The 21,502-nt window shown below is 42.8% G+C and overlaps 1 protein-coding gene across 1 annotated transcript; it reads left to right on the top strand.

Moving 5' to 3' along the window:
* The first annotated feature begins 1,880 nt into the window (after positions 1-1,880).
* On the top strand, positions 1,881-17,852 carry LOC123061622 (uncharacterized). The gene is made up of 21 exons (XM_044484799.1): positions 1,881-2,204; positions 2,340-2,424; positions 3,967-4,006; positions 4,098-4,346; positions 5,058-5,157; positions 5,231-5,305; positions 5,536-5,634; positions 6,198-6,314; positions 6,402-6,517; positions 6,623-6,722; positions 7,258-7,607; positions 7,998-8,328; positions 9,923-10,119; positions 10,326-10,544; positions 11,152-11,338; positions 13,002-13,249; positions 13,430-13,522; positions 13,604-13,705; positions 13,886-14,255; positions 14,504-14,641; positions 16,813-17,852. The coding sequence occupies exons 1-21, from the start codon at positions 2,073-2,075 to the stop codon at positions 17,533-17,535; spliced, it is 4,071 nt and encodes a 1,356-aa protein (XP_044340734.1). The 5' UTR covers positions 1,881-2,072; the 3' UTR covers positions 17,536-17,852.
* Positions 17,853-21,502: the final 3,650 nt, after the last annotated feature.

Below are 21,502 nucleotides of genomic sequence, written 5' to 3'. Positions count from 1 at the left end.
CTGCCGGTGGGTGGAGAGGAATGCTTCTAAAAGACTTCGTCTCAATCTTAGGGTTGAGTCTAGTGGGTAAAGTGTACAAACCTTTGCAAAGTGTAAAAATTAATCATGATTAGCCGTGTCCTCAGTTACAGACGAGTTGAGCAGCTAAACCATTACACTTGTTGGATGAACTTGACAGATGTTACACCTTAATAAAACTTGACGGAACTTAATAATGGGAATAGGTTGGAGTTAGATCAATTCAACCATATGTATTTAATTGTAGCAGGACAATTTAAATTTTGACAATTATGTAGCTATTATGAAAAATTAGCTTTTCTGTAAAACAACCATTAGCCTATTCTTTTGATATACCTCGCATATAGAAGCAGGTCTGTTATATCATTCCTGTATGACTTGCTAGTACATTCAATGTATTGACCTGCAAGAGTACAACTTATCATATTGCATGGTTTTATACGATGTGTAAGTGATACGACGTTGGGTTACAATGTCTATAGTCAACATTTTGCCCGTGGTGTTGGTGGACTCCATGAAGATCTTATTTGATTTTTCATCATATTATATTTGTAAGCTCACCTTGAGCTGCGCAGGTATGTAATATTGGAATTATGAATCCATGATTTAATATTTATAACACATGGTTTATTCTTGATATTACATCATGTATTGTGTGTGCTACCTATTGATCTAAGGCCCAACATTTTGATCACAGAGACTCAAATTTTATTAGGTTAGGTCGTTACATAGGTTTAGCCACACCCGAGCAACCGATGGGTAGAAGAGAGCAGTGTCTAGAGCATCCTCATATGGAAGGCCCCACGACAAAGTGCAGGCTAAAAACGTAGACCACCTCAGAACGTGAAATGGCGCCAACAAAAAAAATCAACGATAATTAAGGTGAAAGTTTCGGGGCATATATAGACCATCAGGCATCAGAGCCACCACGAGGGAGCCCCACAAGCCCTGTGAGCCCCAGGTTGGGCCTTGGCCCCTCGGTATTCTTTTGGCACAAAAACTCCTCACCTATGTTTGTTTGATTTTTTATAAACCTTTTGCATCGTGATCCTGAAATCACCAAAATAGCAAAAATAGGATTCAACACTTGATTAATATGCTACACCAATAAGAATTGATAAAAAGTATTCCAAAGTGTATAGAATTGATAACAATATAGACATTTTCCAATAAAAATGTGAAACATGAACTGCATAAGTATGTTTCAGGCGTCCACCATATACCATCCATGATGACACAAAAACTAATGCAAACAAGTACTCTATCTGTTCCGAATTACTTGTTGCAGGTATGGATGTATCTAGATGTATTTTAGTTTTAGATACATCTATTTCTGCGACGAGTAATGTGGAACGGAGGAAGCAAATCTGAACTGGCTGCCTGACTTGCTAATGGACATGGTTGCATGAGTAGATTAATAAAATCACCGTATGATTGCATGGTAGTGAAAAATATGTTCTTTGAGTAATAGAGAAATATGTAGGGTTGCATCTATCTAGAAGTAGAAATGTTGATTTTCTTCACTAAAAAGGCATACTTTGATTAGTTCTTATATTACTCATATACGGCGTAGTCAAAACCTAGCTAGTCATTTTATGGCCAACTTTGGGAGGTCACAAATTCGAACAGCTGTGTGACTTGGATCTGGTCCAAAGAAAGTCATTGATATCATACATCGTGATTGTAACATTTGAGTTTGAGTAATACTCCCTCAGTTCGAAAAAACTTGTCCTAAGCTTATCTCTCAAATGAAATAGAAATGTTTGGGGCTTCAGGGTTTCCTATCAAATGCTATTCAGAAAGCCCAAACAAACAATTAAAGCAGGTAAAAGGCCATCGAAAGGGGAGCAAGCCCACCTTACTCCCTCCGCGTGTCTCTTCTCTCCCGTCGTTCAAGTCCCAAGTCGCAACTCAGATCTCCCCGTCCTCCCAACCCCCGCGAGCTACCACAACACTGCACATCGCCTCTGCTCTCCCCCCGGATCTCTAGATCTCTCGCGCACCCACCCCTCGCCCGCTACGTCGCCGCCGCCGCACGCGGTGGCCACGGCGAGATGCTCCGCCTCAGGGCTTTCCGGCCGACGAGCGACAAGGTGGTGAAGATCCAGCTCCACCCCACTCACCCCTGGCTTGTCACCGCCGACGCCAATGACCGCGTCTCGGTCTGGGACTGGGAGCACCGCCAGGTACCAGCTCGAATTGGGCCCTCTTAATACTTTTCGTCCCCATTTCTTCTCGGCGTGCTAAACCAGCTTAGCAAGCTCTGTTTGCGATCGAATTGATATCTACTTGCTTTGGAATTATCGGCGTTGGGTGGCTAGGTGATCTATGAGCTGAAGGCTGGTGGCGTCGATGAACGGAGGCTGGTTGGTGTGAAGCTTGAGAAGCTCGCCGAGGGAGAAACTGGTATTCTTTGCAGTAATTTTGGTTGCAACAGCTTGTTAGGAATGACATAGGATCGTTATGCGATGTTAGAGTGGTAATGCTAGATTTGCTGGTTTTCTTGTTTGTTGAATCACAATGGACTGTTACTTAAATTGTTCAAATGCCTGTGTTTAACTGATTGCCAGAAGCCATGATGCATGTGTGGAACTACTTTACTTATTGGACTAGTTTCATGTAATGTCATTTATTCTCACACATTCATCCTTAAAAAGTAACAGCAACGATAATTGTTGCACTGAGGGGTTTGAGAGACTTTACATTTACTATTTTAGAGCCAATACATATTTTTGTCCTTGAACTATCATATGAAGCTCATTTTCTTTCTTGAATACACATGTTGTATTAGAAGGAGAACGCTGATAAGGCGTAGTACAAGTAAAACCGGCGAAAAATCAAATAAATAGAACAAAATGAGATCTAGGCTAGACAAATCTAGAAACTATGTACAAAGGAAAGAAAGCCAAAGCAAACAGAAGCAGAGCAAAAAGGAGACCAAATCCTATGGCTGCTTCTCCAAGGATGTAAGTCTGGTGGCCATGTGTGAGACACAGCACAGTTGCGTCCTCAAACCACAAAACTGACGGAACCAGTCCCTGAACTCTGAATTTTCGCTAGCTTACGTCCCACCGCTTATGTGGTGGTACATGTGGACCAACTGACTCAGTACGGCTAAGTCACTGTCCAGTCATAGGGTGCAAAAAAGACATTCAACGTTCATGACAATAGTCAACAGTAAGGAAGAGAGTTGAAATTCAAAGTTCAGGCCTTCAGGGGCCTGCTCGGTGGCTATATAACAAGAGCAAAATTGTGCCCCAAGTGGATAGTTTGAGAACCAAAGTTTGTTTCATTGTTTATATATTACCAACATCTCTAGTATAATTTTGAAAGTAATTTGCGAACTTACTTGGAAAACATTCCATAGTCCGAAATCAACTGCAGGCTAGGTTTTAATCCGTGTCGAAGCTAGCTGTAATTTAGTTTTCATGACAATAGTCTGTTTTCTGGCTTCACAACATTCACCTCAACCTTCGCTATACATGGTTTTTGGCATAGTTTTAAATGGTGGGCTATGCCAAATAGGGGCACCCTGCCCAAACAGCTATAGCGGGGCCATGGCCCCCTATTTTCTAACTTTATGAGACATACATCAATACCATTTAGTGGCACACTGCTATTTAGAACTTTAGTTTTTGGTTGTTTGCTTTATTTTTTTGTTGAGGAAATCGTTGACCGTTAGCTGCTAGGTTGGCTGGGGAGTAGGGGATTAATAGGCGAATCGGCAAGTTAATCGGCCAGTTAATCAATTAATTGGATGATTTATCAGTTTATCGGCTACTCGATGACCCTACCAGTAGGGATTAATTGGCAAGTTAACTGGTTAATCGGCCGAATTCTTGAACAGTTTTTTTTGTATTCTCTCTTTTCAAGATGGGCATGCAAATTAGCATACTATATGAGATATAAACTTTTCGCTTAGTCTGGCCTTTGTCAAAATCTGTGCAGATTCTAAAGGAAAGCCCACTGAGGCAATCCGAGGCGGAAGGTATTGATTGAAAGTTTTTTATATTTCCGCATGGCCCTTTCACATGGTATCTTTTACCTGACATCCTATGGGACAACTGTTATACTTCAAGTGTAAAGCAGGTTTCTTTTTATGATGACGATGTACGCTTTTGGCAACATTGGCGCAATTGCTCTGCTGCTAGCGAGGCTCCAACTGCAGTTAATCAACAATCGTCCGCTTTCAGTGCACCTGCACCATCTACAAGAGGAAGACATTTTGTTGTTATTTGTTGTGAGAACAAAGCAATATTTTTGGACTTGGTGACTATGCGTGGCCGCGATGTTCCTAAGCAAGAGCTTGACAACAAGTCACTTTTATGGTATGATTACTTTGCAGAGTATACATCAGTATATCTATATGTAGTTCTTTTCATTTATTCATGGTGTTTACATGCACCTAAATCAGATGTGATTGCCAGGTTTAAGTTTTCTTTAATAATATTTTGGGTTGGTAATGTAAGGCATAAAATAGGAAAACCTTATTTTAGATGTGCGACACTTGTCCTGCATCAAAGTTTACAGGCTATACTGGTTGGATCCATTTCTGGCAGCTGAGTATCCCTGGGTCTTCAATGTTTACTGAAAGTAATAATAATTTATCATTATAGGCAGGCATTGTATTCTTAGTTTTCACAACAGCATATTTGTTCTTAAATCCTAATTACATGTGTTTTGTTGATATTAACAAATACATTTCCATTTGGTATGGGTTCCAACATTTTAGCATTATTCTGTAACTGGAACCTGGACTTGAACCGAGCTGAAATGCTACATTCATCATTCATCAACCTTATGTTTTTCTATTGGTGCTGCTGCATTTCATGGTATATTTACTTATTCAGATCATATACATAAGAAAATGAATCGATCACTGCCAAGTTCCGTACAGGATTAAGAACTACAAACAGCTTGGCTTATGTTATCTACCCATCTTGAAAACCCAATTCAACATACATCTCCTGAACAGCAAGTACTTTCAAACTTTAGACTAGTGCTAGATGTTGACTAAGAGCATGTTTGTGCTTTTGCAGTATGGAGTTCCTCTCCAGGTCATCTTCTAGTGATGCCCCTCTTGTTGCATTCGGGGCGTCCGATGGTGTGATTAGAGTTCTCTCAATGATGACATGGAAGGTTACACATCTTATACCTGCCCCCTCTGTTTCTCCGTAACTGCATTTTAAACCTAGCAGTTTGGTCCTTGCAGCTTGTGAGAAGGTATACTGGTGGACATAAAGGAGCAATATCTTGCTTAATGACATTCATGTCTGCAGCCGGCGAGGTAAATTTTCACATAGTCTGTTTTGTTTTAGGCTTTGGTCTCATCTGTTTGGTCATCAAACTGTGATTTACCCCTGTTGACTATTATGTTCACATGCCATGTGTCGTTTGTTGTACTTATCTCTATTTCATTGTTGTTAGTTTCTGCAGCATTTTCATTTTTCGCATGGTACTGTTGACCAGTAAGGTACTATTGTATATTTACTAATCAATAACAATGTGTGGCTACAGGTACATTTAGTTTCTGGTGGTAGTGATGGCCTGCTGGTATTATGGAGCGCTGATCATATCCATGACTCTCGGGAACTTGTACCTAAGATTAGTTTGAAGGTATCATTTTTAAACATTTATTTATTTCTGTTTTCCCAAAATGCAGAATATTTATGTAAATCATGTAAATGGTAGAATCGCCAGCTTCTCTAGCTCTCACCCAGGACTCTCTCTAAAGAGATGTGCTTCACACACACAAAGAGCTACTACTAGTGGGAAGCTTTATTAGATATCTCAACTGCCACAAGCTTACATTTTACATATCGGGTGCCTGCTTCTTATATAGGCTTTAGGGGAGGTGCTACAGTAGCCAACCTACACAATTCACAGCCTAGCTGTGTACCCTGGAAACTACAGCTAGCTATTACAGCTCACTCTCATCTTCCTTAACTACTAAGTCACCCAAGACCAAAATATCCTAAAAGGGCTGCTAGTCTGCTACTACAGGACACAAGGATTATCCTAATACATTTTGCCAAACTCAAATTGTCTTCTTGTTCTTCCATGCATCTGTTTGGTATATGACAAGATTAACTCTTAACAGTAAATAAATAACATTAGTAAGAAGTTTAGCATCTGGGTTGTTTAATACTGGCTTCTTTTTTATGGGTATCTTTTTGAAGGCTCACGATGGAGGGGTGGTTGCGGTTGAACTTTCAAGGGTAATGGGAAGTGCGCCACAGCTCATTACAATAGGGGCTGATAAAACTTTAGCCATATGGGATACCGTTACATTCAAGGTATGCACATTCAATATTTCCATGTAACTGTATGTTTTGTTAGTATTCTATAAAGATATATTATAGACTAGCATATTTGTTGTGCAGGAAATAAGGCGCATTAAACCAGTACCTAAACTTGCCTGCCATAGTGTTGCATCTTGGTGCCACCCTCGTGTACCAAACCTTGATATTCTGACTTGTGTCAAGGACTCCCATATTTGGTATTTTCTTTATCTGTTTGGAATGAAAATCAGATTGTAGATATTCTGTATTGATGACAAAAGAAAAAAAACACATGCATAATTTTGCATTCTGTATTGCTACAGGGCCATAGAACATCCGACTTATTCTGCTTTAACAAGACCACTCTGCGAATTGTCCTCGCTTGTTCCTCCACAAGCCCTTGCACAGCATAAGAAACTGAGGGTATGCTTCTGGACTGATTCCTTTAACAAAAAATGTTATTTTGTCATTTCAGGTCAAGCTATTGTCTTTTCTGACCTTTATCTGATGACAGTACAATATTGTGTAAATATTTGTTTCTTTTTCATGTTCTCCCTGCTTTGGTTACTGTAGTGCTACAGAGCTAGGCATGTGCGTTGTAACTAAAAATGTGACACACAGCCAGAGCGTAAAGCTCACAACAATCACCTGTCATGTACTCATGTTGTTAGCGTTCTTTATCCATTAATTATGTTTAAGTGTTAAATGTATGCTCCGAGTGACCTGTGGATGATGCAGTTTGCAAAGGCCGTATTCCACATCGTTCTGGACTTAAAAATGGAAAGAGAATTATGATGCATCAGCGAAAGATAACTTGAATCTACATAATGCCAAAAAAAAATCTGGTTTACGGTACTCCATGTCGCTGAGGGAATGCTGGTTTCCATTTAAAGATAAGGCCACCATGGTACATTTTGTCAAACATGCTAACATAGTCTGAAATTTGTGACTACTCTAGGTTTACTGCATGGTGGCACATCCCTTGCAACCACATCTTGTTGCTACTGGAACAAACATCGGTATTATTTTAAGTGAGTTCGATCCAAGAGCACTACCGGCTGTTGCTCCTCTACCAGCACTGACAGAAAGCAAGGAACACTCTGCTGTTTACATTGTTGAAAGAGAACTTAAGTTGCTGAATTTCCAATTGTCAAACACAGCAAACCCGTCCCTTGGAAGTGCATCTGAAGCAGGAAGATCAAGGAGTGAATCTATAGATCAGCTGATAGTTAAGCAAAGCAAGAAGCATATCAGCACACCCGCTCCTCATGATTCGTATTCAATTCTTTCAGCTAGCAGTTCTGGAAAGTAAGTATTTCTGCCATCTTATCACCTAGCACTTGACTACTACAAAAGATAGAGACAATTACACACTCGGTTTTTCTATTTCATGAATCTCTTGTTGGCTGCAGTACACATGCCCCCTAGCTGAATACTTTCTAGTCTTTATTCTGGATACTGTTGCATTATACACTGTGCGAGAGCTTTAGTGTTAGATGGTAGTTATTTCGCCCGTTATGTGCTGTGAGTTATTTGTTGCAATCTATGAAAATTTAGAAGTCAATGTTTGCAATATCTATTCTGTTTTGCCATGTCCTAATGTTTTGCGGTGCTTGTGTAAGCTATAGTTAGTTGCTCTGTGGATATATCTTGTGATTTCAAATAAATTTCTAAAACAAAGTATTTACTTATATGCAGGTATGTTGCAGTTGTATGGCCAGACATTCCTTCATTCGTTGTGTACAAAGCTAGTGATTGGTCAGTTGTTGATTCAGGCACGGGAAAACTTTTTGCATGGGACAGCTGTCGTGACAGATATGCTTTGGTCGAGAGTGCATTGGCTCCAAGGATGCCACTTATTGTGAAAGGTGGTTCCTCTAAAAAGGCAAAAGAAGCAGCTGCAGCAGCAGCTCAAGCAGCAGCTGCAGCTGCTAGTGCTGCTTCTTCAGCCACAGTACAAGTTCGCATTTTGTTAGATGACGGAACAGCTCATGTTCTGCAGAGATCCATTGATGGCCGTAGTGAACCGGTAGGTAATTGTCGTTTATGATATATTCTTTATGAACCATGGAGAATCTTTCTTCTCCTTTCAATACACCAGTTTGATGGAAAGACAGTGATTATATCTGTTTACTTTTGTGGTTGTTTCTTGATGGAAATGCAAAGATCATCGGCGTCACTTATAGAAAACCATCGTAAAATGCCTGATACATGCTGGAAAATTTCCATCCTAAGTAGCTTAGTTACATTCAAACATTGTCGAAACAAATATTTGGCCACATTTTGACATGATGCAGTAATGTTTTTTTTGGGCGTAATAGAGCTATAATTTTGTAATTATTTGATATGAAAAGGTTCATTTTCTCTTTTCTGGGCTGAAATGTTTTTAGTTCATTTAATGTTACTCTTTACCATACAAATTACAATATGAAATTTATTTCTGATTATATTGTGCTTGGTTAATTGTACTGATTACTTATTTTAAAAATCTGTCGGCGTTGCCGTTGTTCAGGAAATGCCTGTGCTTTAATACCGTGTTGTAGCTGTCTTGCATACATCATTGCTGAAACATAACGTGGTATGCAATGCTAATTTAGATGTTCGCATGGTTGCGTGTGTTAGGATAATCGTGACTTGATTCGTTCAAAGTCAGTTGTATTAGTGCGCGCGGCAGGAGCAAGCTGGATGTGCAAGTCTGTTAGCCGTGCATGTAGTTTGGCGTAATCAATTAGGTTGCTAGGAGTCCTAGTCAAGTGGATAATGGAGAGATTCCAGCAGGCGTTGCGTGGCTTTGGACGTGGATATAGGTAGTTTGTTTACATGCATCCATGAGGATAGTGGCTGGTTGAGAGGCCGGGTTGTGCGTGCACAGGTTAGTGGCATGTGTATGTGTCTCCTATTTAAGGTGTAGCCAGAGGTGCGTGTGTGCGCTCACCGTGAGTAGTAGTAGCTGGAGTTAGTCTCCAGGCGTGTGTAGTCTCCCATGTATGGTGTGTGGTATGTCCCCAGTTTGAGTAAAGAGAAGCCGTTCGTCGCCGAGGCATATGTCGCCGCAAATAGTCGTGTGCTTGAGTTCGTCTCTTCCGTTTGGTGTTCGTGTCGCCGGAGGGCTGGTTCGGCGTGTGTCGCCGGAGGGTTCGTCGCAACAGCGTGTTCTTGCTTCCACCTCATATCCTTGGTTGACCAGTTAAAAGAATCTTAACTTTCTGATGGTTCTTTTGGGCTCCTTGTGAGAGAAATTTTTATAGCACTTTTGTGGGATTTCAATCTATAGGAATTTTTCCATTAGAGGCGATTTAGATCATAAGACTGACAAACTCCTATGGATTGCTTTCCTGCGCCCCAGTTCTATAGATTCCTAGCGAGAGGTTTGACCTAATTGAATTTTCCCTTCATTCCTGGATGCACCTTCTCTCTCTTGGAATTCCTGCAAAAATCCTGTTGAGCATCGAGAGGGCCGTGTTTGCAGTTTTCGTTTCCTGTAGGATTCATCAAGTCATGGCATATCAATTCTTATCCCTGTTTCTTAGAAATTTTGAATCCTGCATTCCAAAGAGGTTTAGTTTACTGTGTTACTCTTAGTGTTATATTGTTTCAAGAGATTTATGGTTCTGTTCTTGCAGGTCGTTGGCTTGCATGGTGGTGCTCTTCTTGGTGTTACATACCGAACATCTCGTAGAATCAGTCCTTTGACGGCCACTGCTATATCAACTGTTCAATCAATGCCCCTATCAGGCTTCGGAGGAAGTGGATCATCTTTTGCTTCGGATGACCCATTTTCCTCCAGAGAAGGGCCGCCCCAAAATTTCCAGTTATACAGGTATGTATGCACCTAGGTATTTCATGCTTTCTGCATATCTAGAAAGTTTATTTATTGGCAAATGCGGAATGATCCTATGCTATGTATTATTACTTGTATTAACTTAGCTAACTTTTTTCTTTCCTATACCCATGATATTTGCAGCTAATGTTTGTGTTATCCTGAAACTGCCTACTTAACTACATTAGTACATTTGGTTGGTGCAGCTGGGAGACCTATCAGCCCGTAAGCGGCTTACTTGCACAACCTGAATGGACTGTGTGGGACCAAACTGTTGAATATTGTGCATTTGCTTATCAGCAGTACATTGTAATTTCTTCCCTGCGACCTCAGTTTAGGTATCTTGGGGATGTTTCAATTCCTTCTGCTACTGGTGCTGTTTGGCATCGTAGACAGTTGTTTGTGGCTACACCAACAACCATTGAGTAAGTTAACCCTTTTGTGTATAGTCCGAATAATTCATTTAGTGCCCCCAATATTTTCGTTATCATGTGTGCCCAATTTATGCTGCTGAGTCTGTTTGAAACTCTTGATTGTCTTCTAATAATGCTACACTTGGTGTGCGATGCAATATGGTAAATAGAAAAAGTGCTGTAGGAAGCTTATGACTCTTTGCGTGATTCACGTCATGTTGCCCAATAAATTTTGAAGACCATTTTACAGTCATGAAGTTGTATTGTAATATAATTTACATCCAATGGCTTAGAAAGTGGCAGTGCTAGGATATTGAGAAGGCAGCTACTTATATATTACTCCCTCCATCCCAAAATACTTGTCATGGTTTTAGTTCAATTGAACTAAAACCAGGACAAGTATATTGGGACAGAGGAAGTAGTTCTGTTTAATTTTTAATTTTAAAGTGCTATTATTTTGAATATTTGTTGTGGGTAAAATGGAGTTGTGGTCTAGGTAGATTTTTGCCAGCAAATGGTGTTTTCATGCTTTGACAGCACTCCTGGCTCTCGGAAAAAAAGCTTTGGTAGCACATGGGACTTCTTTCTATCTCTTGAACTTTTGAACAATATTTTGCAGGTGCGTCTTTGTTGATGCTGGAGTTGCTGCCATTGATATTGAGACAAAAAAGAGGAAAGAAGAAATGAAAGCAAGAGAAGCTCAGGGTCGAGCAGTTGCAGACCATGGAGATTTGGCTCTTATCACAGTCGAAGGTCCCCAGGTCACTGCAAGTGAAAAAATATCATTAAGACCTCCTATGTTGCAGGTGCGTATTTGTGTATGTTGAATGCTGCTAGTAATCCTTTTTTACTCTATTAGCTTGTTTTCTTCCTTGTTCACTAAGGGTGTGTTTGATACCCTGCATGACTCTAGCATGCTACCCCCCCACCCCCACCCCGCCTGAGACATGCATAGTACATACAACTGATGGTTGCCTGTATGTGCTGAGACTTCGTTTGGTAGCCTGTTTCTCTTGAGAGTTAAGACATAATGTGCTGAGACTTTGTTTGGTAGCCTTTATCTGAGGTAGATGTGGTTACCTCCTCCTTAAGGTGGTGAGGATACCACAATAGTTAGGAAACACAATGAAGTAAAATTTGCGTGCACAATTGAATGAAGATTTCTTCTTTACCTGGTAGTGTGTTCCCCTACTGTTTTATCAATGGTTAAATGGTAACAAGAGCACATGCTTTCTCTAGAAAAACTAATTAGTAACAAAAACTGCATATTCAAAGGAGTGTTTCATACGTGGGTCATCACAAAAACATTTGCATTCTCTTGAAACAAACTAGATGCACGGTGTACAGGAACCATATGTACAGAACAGTAACCAGCAACTTGTATCACAGTGCTCTTTGTACGAAGGTTTCAAAAATCCCTGATATATATCAAAATATGCACATTCAGATTCTAAAAGTATAAATATTCATATTCTTGATTATCAATTTCTATAATCACAAATTGGGAATAGAAAGCCTGCTAACCAACCAGGAGTTACTATTGCCTGAAGTAGTTTGACATGTTAGTTATTCAGTTCTTGGCTGCCGGCTGTAGCAGTATGCTCGTGAGCCACGCTTCTACTTGCTCCAAGGGCCTCCCGACACCGACAATACCAGCTGGGTCGCGCCCTCGCCACACCTGCGGGTGGCGGAGGGTGGAGGACTGCGGCGCTGGCGAAGAACAGGGGGTGGCTTGACTTGGACGGCGGCGGTTCAATTTGGACGGCGGCCCACAGTGCTCTGTTGCGGCGGAGAAGATGAGGAGGAGGAGGCGCACGGCGTGGTGGTTAGTCGCCGGAGTAGGCAAGAGCTCAAAGCGGAGGAGACTGCGCGGGGAGGTGAGGAACTCCGGCGAACAGGGCGGTGGTGGGGATGGGCGTGGCGGCGGCGGCGACGCTGGGATCTAGGAAGTGATGCGAGGCAGTGAAGGGGCTCCGGCGGCTGTGGTTTCCTTCGTCTCGAAGGGTTGAGAGAGTGGCGGCTAGGTTAAGGGGGGTTCATTTCGGGTGGGTAGCCCTCGTCGTCGTGCGTGATGGGTTGGGGAGGGCATTGGTGGGTTGCGGGGAGATTTTTCTGGGGGTTCAATGGAGTGAACCCTCCCACCACCTGTTTGCAAGCGAGCATGGCCGAGGCCCTCTTTTGCATGAGATGGGCATGGCTGAGGAGAGCCCATACACCCTACCAAACAGCAAACAGTGGGCCGGGTAGGGAATATCTGAGACCATTCGGCCTCCCAAACACACCCTAAATGTTATTAGAAGCCAGGGTTAATAGTAGCCAGTTTTGTAATCTATGTCATTTTGATGTTCTTCACTGTGTTATGCACGATTTCTCTTTACCTGTACAGCTTTCGTCTCCATGCTCCTTTTTACATGTAGTAGCTAGTATTATGTGCTATTGTTGATTACAGCCTGTACTCTAATTTTCCAGGTTGTTCGTTTAGCCTCCTTTCAGCATGCTCCATCGATACCACCATTTATAGTGCCGAAGCAATCCAAATTAAATGGGGATGATTCAGTATTTCTGAAAGAATTGGATGATAGAAGATATTCTGAAGTGGCTGTTGCTGGAGGAGGGGTATCGGTTGCAGTAACTCGCTTTCCTCCTGAGCAGAAAAGACCTATTGGGCCACTTGTCCTGGTTGGTGTCAGAGATGGAGTTCTGTGGCTCGTTGACAGGTAATACATATTGTAAGGACATCAAGAGCAGTTCCTTGATCCTTTATGCACAAGAGAGTGCTGGTGGAAATGGAAATAAAATTCACTCAAATAAGCCTAAGTTCTTAATTTTTATTTGTTCTGGTGATATCTGAGATGCCGATTTTGATGCAATTCTGACACTTACAATATTCCTATAAGGTATATGTGTGCACATGCCTTGTCTCTCAGCCATCCCGGTATTAGATGTCGGTGCCTTGCAGCATATGGAGATCCAGTTAGTGCTGTCAAATGGTATGTGTTTATGCTTTAGAGCGTTGCATTTTGTCTACTTACGCAAGCGGTAGGAATGACAACTTAAAACCAATCATGCAGGGCTACTAGACTTGGCCGAGAGCACCATGATGACCTTGCTCAATTTATGCTTGGAATGGGCTATGCTACTGAAGCACTTCATTTACCTGGAATATCCAAGAGGCGAGAATTCTTGCCGCTTTGATTGTTCTGTCGTCAGATATCATTATAGCATCGCATCATATTCATGTGTTTCTCTTTATTTAACTGTATTATCATGTTTTGAGTCAAGGATATCTGTTGATATTGATAGATAAATCCTCACTATTTTCATGAGTTTAAATTTGTGCTGATATTTCTCAGGTTAGAATTCGATCTTGCAATGCAAAGCAAGGACTTGAAAAGAGCACTTGCATGTCTGCTGACAATGAGCAATAGCCGAGACGTGGGACAAGAAACTACTGCTACTGATGTTACGCAGATTCTCAATTTAGCAGTAGCTAAGCAGGCTAAGCAAGAAAGTCTTGCAGATGCCGTGCAGGGAATAGTGAAATTTGTCAAGGAGTTTTTTGACCTTATTGATGCCGCAGATGCCACCGGCCAGGCTGAAATTGCTCGTGAAGTTCTGAAGAGATTAGCTGCGGCAGCTTCTGTAAAGGGAGCTCTGCATGGGCAAACCTTACGAGGCCTGGCACTACGTCTTGCAAACCATGGGGAACTTACTAGACTATCGGTATGGTACTTTGACCTAATAATATTTTACTGACAGAACTCGGTTCTCGGCTATAATGATGATTGCCATCCATAATGACAGTTATGAAATGTCATGATTATGGAGTACACCTAGACCACATGCCTACTATTGGCAATTATTTCTGGAATATGGCAAGACACCTTGTTCATGCATGCATGCTAAAACCTCTTGTCTGTTGACGTATTATGTTTCGTTTATGATGATTTGCACATGTTGCACTTTTTCAGGGTTTAGTGGCCAATTTGATCACAGCTGGCCATGGATGTGAAGCAGCATTTGCAGCTGCAGTTCTGGGTGATAATGCCCTCATGGAGAAAGCATGGCAAGACACAGGAATGCTGGCTGAGGCCGTTTTACATGCTCAAGTAAGTTTTATATTGAATTCCATTCGAAGAGCACTGGTGTCAACCAATCATCTTAGCCATCCATAATCGTTAGATCCAATGGCTAAGAAAATAAGTTGGTCATGCGTATGGCCTATTTGGTAGGTATCCAGATCATTGTTTTTGCAGCTCTCTGCTCTTGATCCACCGAGGATCTGAATCTAGCTGGTAAAAGCATTCAGCTACTGGTTGGCTCCAAAAACATTGAAATGGTGGTTTTGGAATAAATAGACCATAATACCCTTGGTTCCAACACCTGGGACTAAAAGGACACGCAATTGCTGGCTATCTTTTTAATTTTCTTATTAAGTCGTATGATTCCTTATGCATTTTAATGGACAAAATATAGCGTCCCTCATACCTCAGTGAACATGGTATACTTTGCACTGTGATTGCACTACATAATGCTTGTGTATACATACACACTTTTTACTGTCAACAAGCTTTCAGGTATGCCTGGTTGGAATGTGCAACAATATCTAGTCCATATACTGTTACAACATGTTTGGTTGGGGGTAGTTAGAGTTAGGGATGGAAATTGAAGGGTACAGGCTTTAAATCTATGTATGGTTAGAGGGAATGGTAATTGAGGAGGGATTAGGTATTGGAGTTGAGAATGCAACTCCCACAGTTTAAACAACAGGGGAGGGGTTGGAAATTGTTTTAGTGATTCATCTTGGCCCTTCATCACAACTTATGTTATCATCCCTTACCTAATCCTCATCAATTCCCAGTAACCCAAAAAGGGGATGAAGTTCTCCCTCCCACACGTAATTTCTGTTAGATACCAAACAATGGTTTGGAAAAAAACCCTGACACACCATGTCTAATCTCAATACGATTCCTTCTAAACTCCCATTCATCTTCCCAATTATGCCAGACACGCTGTTAGTAATTCGTCTAGGCATACACGTACAGAAGAGCCAACAATTTTCAATGATCAAGCCTGATTTGCTTCAGTTTAACATCAAGTGATTGCTTACAGTCCACAACAGAGATCAAAATTGCATCAATTACATTCGTTCAATACACAAGGAATCACACACACGCAATGTAGTGCATCCTGGCACATGATGCGACACAAATTTGGATCTGGGCACACATTCAGTTCATCTCGATGGATCTTGCAAAGGGAAGACATTAGAAGAGCAGCGCAGCAACAAGGATCAGTTTTTTGGGGGCGTCATATGAGTAGGGTATACACGGTGCAGAAGGCTGTCGCCGATAGTTACTGGTACTGGTCGTCGTCGCATGAGCTCGTGCCGGTAGGAATAGGCAGCTCTTGTGCTCACCGTCGCCTCTAAGTTCAATGTAGGGGGCTAGAAAAGGTTAGAAATGATATATCAAATAAACCGGTACGGGGTCAGAGATGGCTCATGGCATCTGCAAGTAAGTTGACCCATCTCCTCTGGACAGATTTGTTTTGCCCCGTGAGGATTTACGGAGAGGCTGCCCCTCCGTTCTAGTTGTTTTTCTGCCCCAGCTCTTGCCTGCTCCATGGATCTCCTTTTGAGGAGCCAGATGTGTTTGGCTCGGCCCGTTCGGCTACCATCCAGAATCTCAGTTTGGGAGCCGTACCGAAAATGCCCTTATTATCTGCTACTCCTCGATTAATTGCTTCAAATATCAGAACATGCTCCTACCAATAGTCCCTATAAGACTTAAAAGCACCACTAACACCCTGCCTAGATGCATGTGTTTTCTGCTCTGCCTATATGACTTGTTCTTCCTCTCCTTCCCTTGATACCCTATTCTCCTCAATTGATTTCTGTATATTCAGAATGCATGAGTAAATGATTAAAAAGAATGGAGTTGATGCACTTCCTTGCAGTTTCAAGTTTCACCTAGCATGAGATCAGTCCATCTATTATGAAGCACTGGTTCGTCCTCCAAAAAATTATAATATTACAGAACATTGTGGCCGGAGGTTTGGTTTATATAATTCGTGCAAATACATTGCAAAGAACTTGTATGATTGCTAGTGACGTCATTGCTCGTGAGATAGCTAAGCATTACGGTTGTCTATAATAAATGAGTTCAATGCATTGTGCTGCTGCTGGTTTCCCTAAAGATGACGTCGCCTTTTTCACTTTGCCGAGTGATCTACAATGAGTATGATTTTCAAGTTCTTACAAGGATCTTCCTCTCTCTAGGCCCATGGTCGTCCATCGTTAAGGAGCTCAGTCATAACATGGAACAAGATGCTGCAAAAGGAGCTGGATCACATGCCAACCGTAAAAACCGATGCTGCAGCAGCATTCTTGGCTTCTCTTGAGGACCCGAAGCTCACTAGTTTGGGAGAAACTGAGAAAAAGCCACCAATTGAAATACTTCCTCCTGGAATGCCGCCTCTATCTGCACCTCCCATTATTATTAAAAAGGCTGCTGCAAAACCTGGGCTTCCTAATGCCGCACAGACCCCAGGTGCTCCCATGAATCAAGGCACCCCAATGGCTCAAGGTACTCCCATGAATCAAAGCACCCCAATGGCCCAAGGTACTCCTGTGGCTCAAGGTGCCCCCATGGCTCAAGCCCCTCCTGCTCTGGCACAAAGCACCGATGAGGTAAAGCCATTGGAGGCTACAACAGCTCCTGACAATGTGGAGGCTACAGCAGCTACTAGCAATGCCGAAGCTACTGCAGCCCCTGGTACTGCGGAAGCTACAGAAGCTCCGGTTCCAGACCCAACAAGCAGCAGTCCTGACGCTGCTGCTGCTCCTGCTCCAGCAGCTGATTCCAGTGGCACTGATGCACTTGCTGTTACTCCCAGTGATTCTACAAATGATGCACCTTCTACCAAGGAACCAGAGACACAGGATAAACCACCTTCAACAGAGGCGTCGCCATCACCTCCACCCAGTATTTCTGCTGTATAAAAATCTTTCTGATTCAGTTCTCATAGCAGTGTGACATTTTTTTTATGTGTGTTGATTCCTTTGTCCCACTGTAATTTTTTCCATTGGTATAGATATTTGTTATATGTAGTGCTCAAAAGACGACGAGCAGTATATGAGTAGCCATGTACATCTGCTGTTCTCGTCAGGAAGAGAACTATACCGCGACTGGAGCCGTAGCCCAAGCCTTTTGTGATTTGTCATATCATGTTGTTTGTGATTTGTCGAGATGAGGCAATTGAAGTTTTGTAAGATGAGTTAATCATGTTTGGATGCCAATGCTGCATGTTGATGTGCCTCGGAGTTCTTGTCGTGTGACCAGTTTGTATATAGTCCTAGCTCCATTTCTTTTTTACTTTCTGCATAATTTTTTTGTGTTGTTTTGCGTTTTTTTACCATTTAGTCTGTGCCTTATGCATGTGAATCATGCATTGATATGTGTGTCTGAAGTTATATGCAGACAAAGGATGTTATGTGATTCATGGGAAGAATGCCGCCAGGTGAAGTAACATATCAATCTCTTAACTATTGTCGGATATGTTTTCAGGAAAATATAGCAACGAGCCACATACTTGTTTGCCCAGAATTGGACGTGCCTGCAGCTCAGTCAAAGTCGTCTCAAATAGCTAGTGTGTCTGAAGCGGATAGCGTAGGACGAACGATATAGTTGTCGTCAATCCCGAGACTTCTTCTGCTTGCTTAAACACATTCGTCAACCCGAAAAAGCTATGCCACTTTCCGTGCTACTCACGCTTCAGCATACATGTTTGCAGTTGTACTGCTTCACTTCGGTTTAAGAGAAGTCTACGATTAAACTTAGGGCATTGCAACCACAAGCACACGCACAAAGAAGGAAAAAAATGGAAAGCATATCTCCATGCATCATCAGGAAGCATATTTCCATCAATTAGGTTTAAACATATTTCCATGATCCACATATTAGGAAGGAAAAATCTTAGGAACTGAGGCTGGGGGAGACTTTGTGCAGTGGCTTTTTCCTAGAGGACTTTCTTTTTACCGTGGCTAGTTTGCTAAAGTGGTAAGGGAAGCAGCCCAAACCAACTATCAAACAACATATATACACTGTCTGACAGGGTGGCCTCATGGCCCATCACAACCTCGACCAACCACATGGCTTCTTTCCCAGGAAGCTTAGAGTTTTAGTAGATGCAGATGTTTTTTGTTTTGTAAATGTCACTGGTGCTGTAGCCGCAGTTCTTTCGAATTCTTGGGGTGAAGCTGTTGCTGGGACGCCGAAGTTGCTATAGGATCTGAAGCTAATTACTGAAGTCAGCTGCACTAAGGTTCTTGTTGTCCGACTATCGAGCTGGTTGAAGCGTGCAATGGGAGGACCGACATTTGGAGCCCTGATGCAGCAATACTTGCAGATTGTTTCCATTTAGCTACTGATGTTTTTTTTTTCAAGCATTGTCCAAGGGAAGCAAATAGATCGACACATTATTTAGCGAGGTTTTATTATGATTGTAAATCTAGATATGATTGGGTAGATGATGCTCACAGGTTTTTACTAGCACATATACCCTTAAATGTAACTCTGCCAAAGTTTAAATAAAAGTGCAATGAGGCTTTCCCTTCAAGAAAAAAAGTGAACTAAAATTTCAGAAGCCACGTAACTTCAGAAAATTCAGTTCATTTGGTTGAACTAAGATGGGTCTGAGGGTACCTTGAGGGTCACAAATTTGCATCTTTCTAGACCTCCAAATGCTAGGATGTGTGATTTTTTGAACTCTTTAAGCTTTTATGATGTACCTCGAGAATGTATTCGGAAAACTTTATATAATTTTTTTAGTTGGAACTCTGTATAAGCCTGGTCGTAATGAAAGTATCATCTCATTGATACCATATCATAATAAATATTATACTACTATGTGTCATGCATGACAATAATTAAAGTCATCTATTATACTAACTAGAAGAATGCCCGTGTGTTGCAACGGGGCCACATTAACTTTAAAAGTTCAATATCAATTATGTTAATATTATATTTAATATTCTCATACATATTAAATGACATTGACGACCTTTTTTACCATCAAATTCTCACACACACACCGTCTCCCTCCCTCTTCCTCACTCTCTCTCCCTCTCTCTCCCTCTCTCTCTCTAACACACACACACATATCCATCTTATTGGGTATGGGACCATAATCCATCTATTTCACACGCACACGCGCTGCATAACAATATAAATTATGTGTATTATATTTGCCACCACAACTGAGGGAATTAATTTCATGTAATCGGCAAGCCACAGCTCCATGACAAATAATACATCTAAATTCTCAGCGTTATTTTTATGTAACATTGGCGAGAGGTAAACGACGGTGATTGTTTCCTTTCTTTGGAGATTGATTACCATCCGTGAGTTAAGCTGGGTAGTAAAGAAGAATCGGATTGTGATACGTGAATTGATTGTTGCCTTGTACGTTTGGTTTTGGTATTTGAAGATTGATTACCATCCGTTAGTTGGGTTACCAAAGAAGAAATCAATCACCATATGCAGAAAAAGGAACTACATTGCACATGCTTACACCTCATCTACTCGTGAGAATATATAGAATTGGAGCAAACAAAATAAATGCAGACAAGAGATAAAACATCAATGAGGATCCCTAATGTCTCGACTAATATGTTGTCCTCCAGTTTGAGAAGCACCTACAAGAAATTGGGAGGTGGGAGGGAGGACAAAAAAACCCAGGGAAGGTGGGACGAAAATAAACCCAAAATGGAGACTACCAACTGAGACACTAGGAGTAGAGATCATTTAGTTGATAAGAATAAATAGAAAATGGTGTTAAAAAGGAGAAACATGTTAGAATACATTGAAAAACCAAAAGGACGATGTACAAGGGGATTCGCCCTGCCCCCCCGGGCCTTGCCACCGAGCCAGCTCAGCGGTCCAGTCCCCGCGCGGTCGTCTTCTCCTGTTCCCCGAGCCGCGTCGCTACAGAGCCGGGCTCCCGCCCAACTACCTCGCTGGCATCGAAGGGGAATGGATAAGGGTGACGCCCTGCCTTCCCTGCCCCATGGCCTCACTCCTCCTCGACACCCCCTCCCAAATCCACTTCTCCTCCTCGCTCGCTCGATCCCGTCGATCTGGACGAAGTCAGACGCCACGGCCACCATGACCGACCCCGTCCACACGGCCACTGCCCTCCCTGCGGGCTAGGAGCTTGCCGAGGAGCTCCGAACGCCTTCGCTACTTCGTCCACGCCAACGAGATCAAGTCCAACACCCCCGCATCGACGTCGCTGCTGTCTTCCTCAACCTTGGGCCACCGCGACATTGCCGTACGATCCGCGCCGCCCCGAACTCCCATGTCTTCCCCTAGGACGCCATTAACACCGCCATGATCTCCTCTTGCCTTTCCCCTATTTTCCCTCTCGTTTGCTCTTGTTAGGTATTTCGTCGTGGCCAAGAACCGCCGTCCGCCATGGCCATTGAAGGGGTAGCCACCGAGCTCCTCGGATTGACCCCGTGGCACATGCCCGCTCCTATGCATGCCCATGCCCGAGCCTGCCGCTCTTCCGCGCCCGCGGGGCCACTCCCTCTCCATGCCCACACTCATGGTACACCGCGTCGGTCGCGCCCGCCGCTGCCGTCACGCTCGCCGCAACCACCGCACCACTGTGCCCCGCGCGACACACACCCTGGCCGCGCGCCACACTCCCGCTGGCTGTGCTCGCCCCGTCTGCTGCCGCCTATCCCTTCGCTCGCCCCGCTGTCGCGCCCCTGCCTCGCGTCGCCTCTAGTCGTGGCCATCTTCTGCCAGCCGCCCCCTCAGCCACGCCGGCCGCATCTCTGCCTTCCATCGTCGGCCGCTCGCCTCGCCTGCTGCATGCTGCTTCCTGCTGCTATGCGCTGCTCTACCGATGGTATGCTGCCGCGCCATGCCCTCGACACCGCCGTGGACAAATGTGGCGGAGGG

Source organism: Triticum aestivum, chromosome 3A, assembly GCF_018294505.1.
Source record: "Triticum aestivum cultivar Chinese Spring chromosome 3A, IWGSC CS RefSeq v2.1, whole genome shotgun sequence".
Classification (NCBI taxonomy): domain Eukaryota; kingdom Viridiplantae; phylum Streptophyta; class Magnoliopsida; order Poales; family Poaceae; genus Triticum; species Triticum aestivum.
The sequence above is the reverse complement of the archived record's forward strand: the minus strand, read 5'-3'. Positions and strand labels throughout refer to the sequence as shown.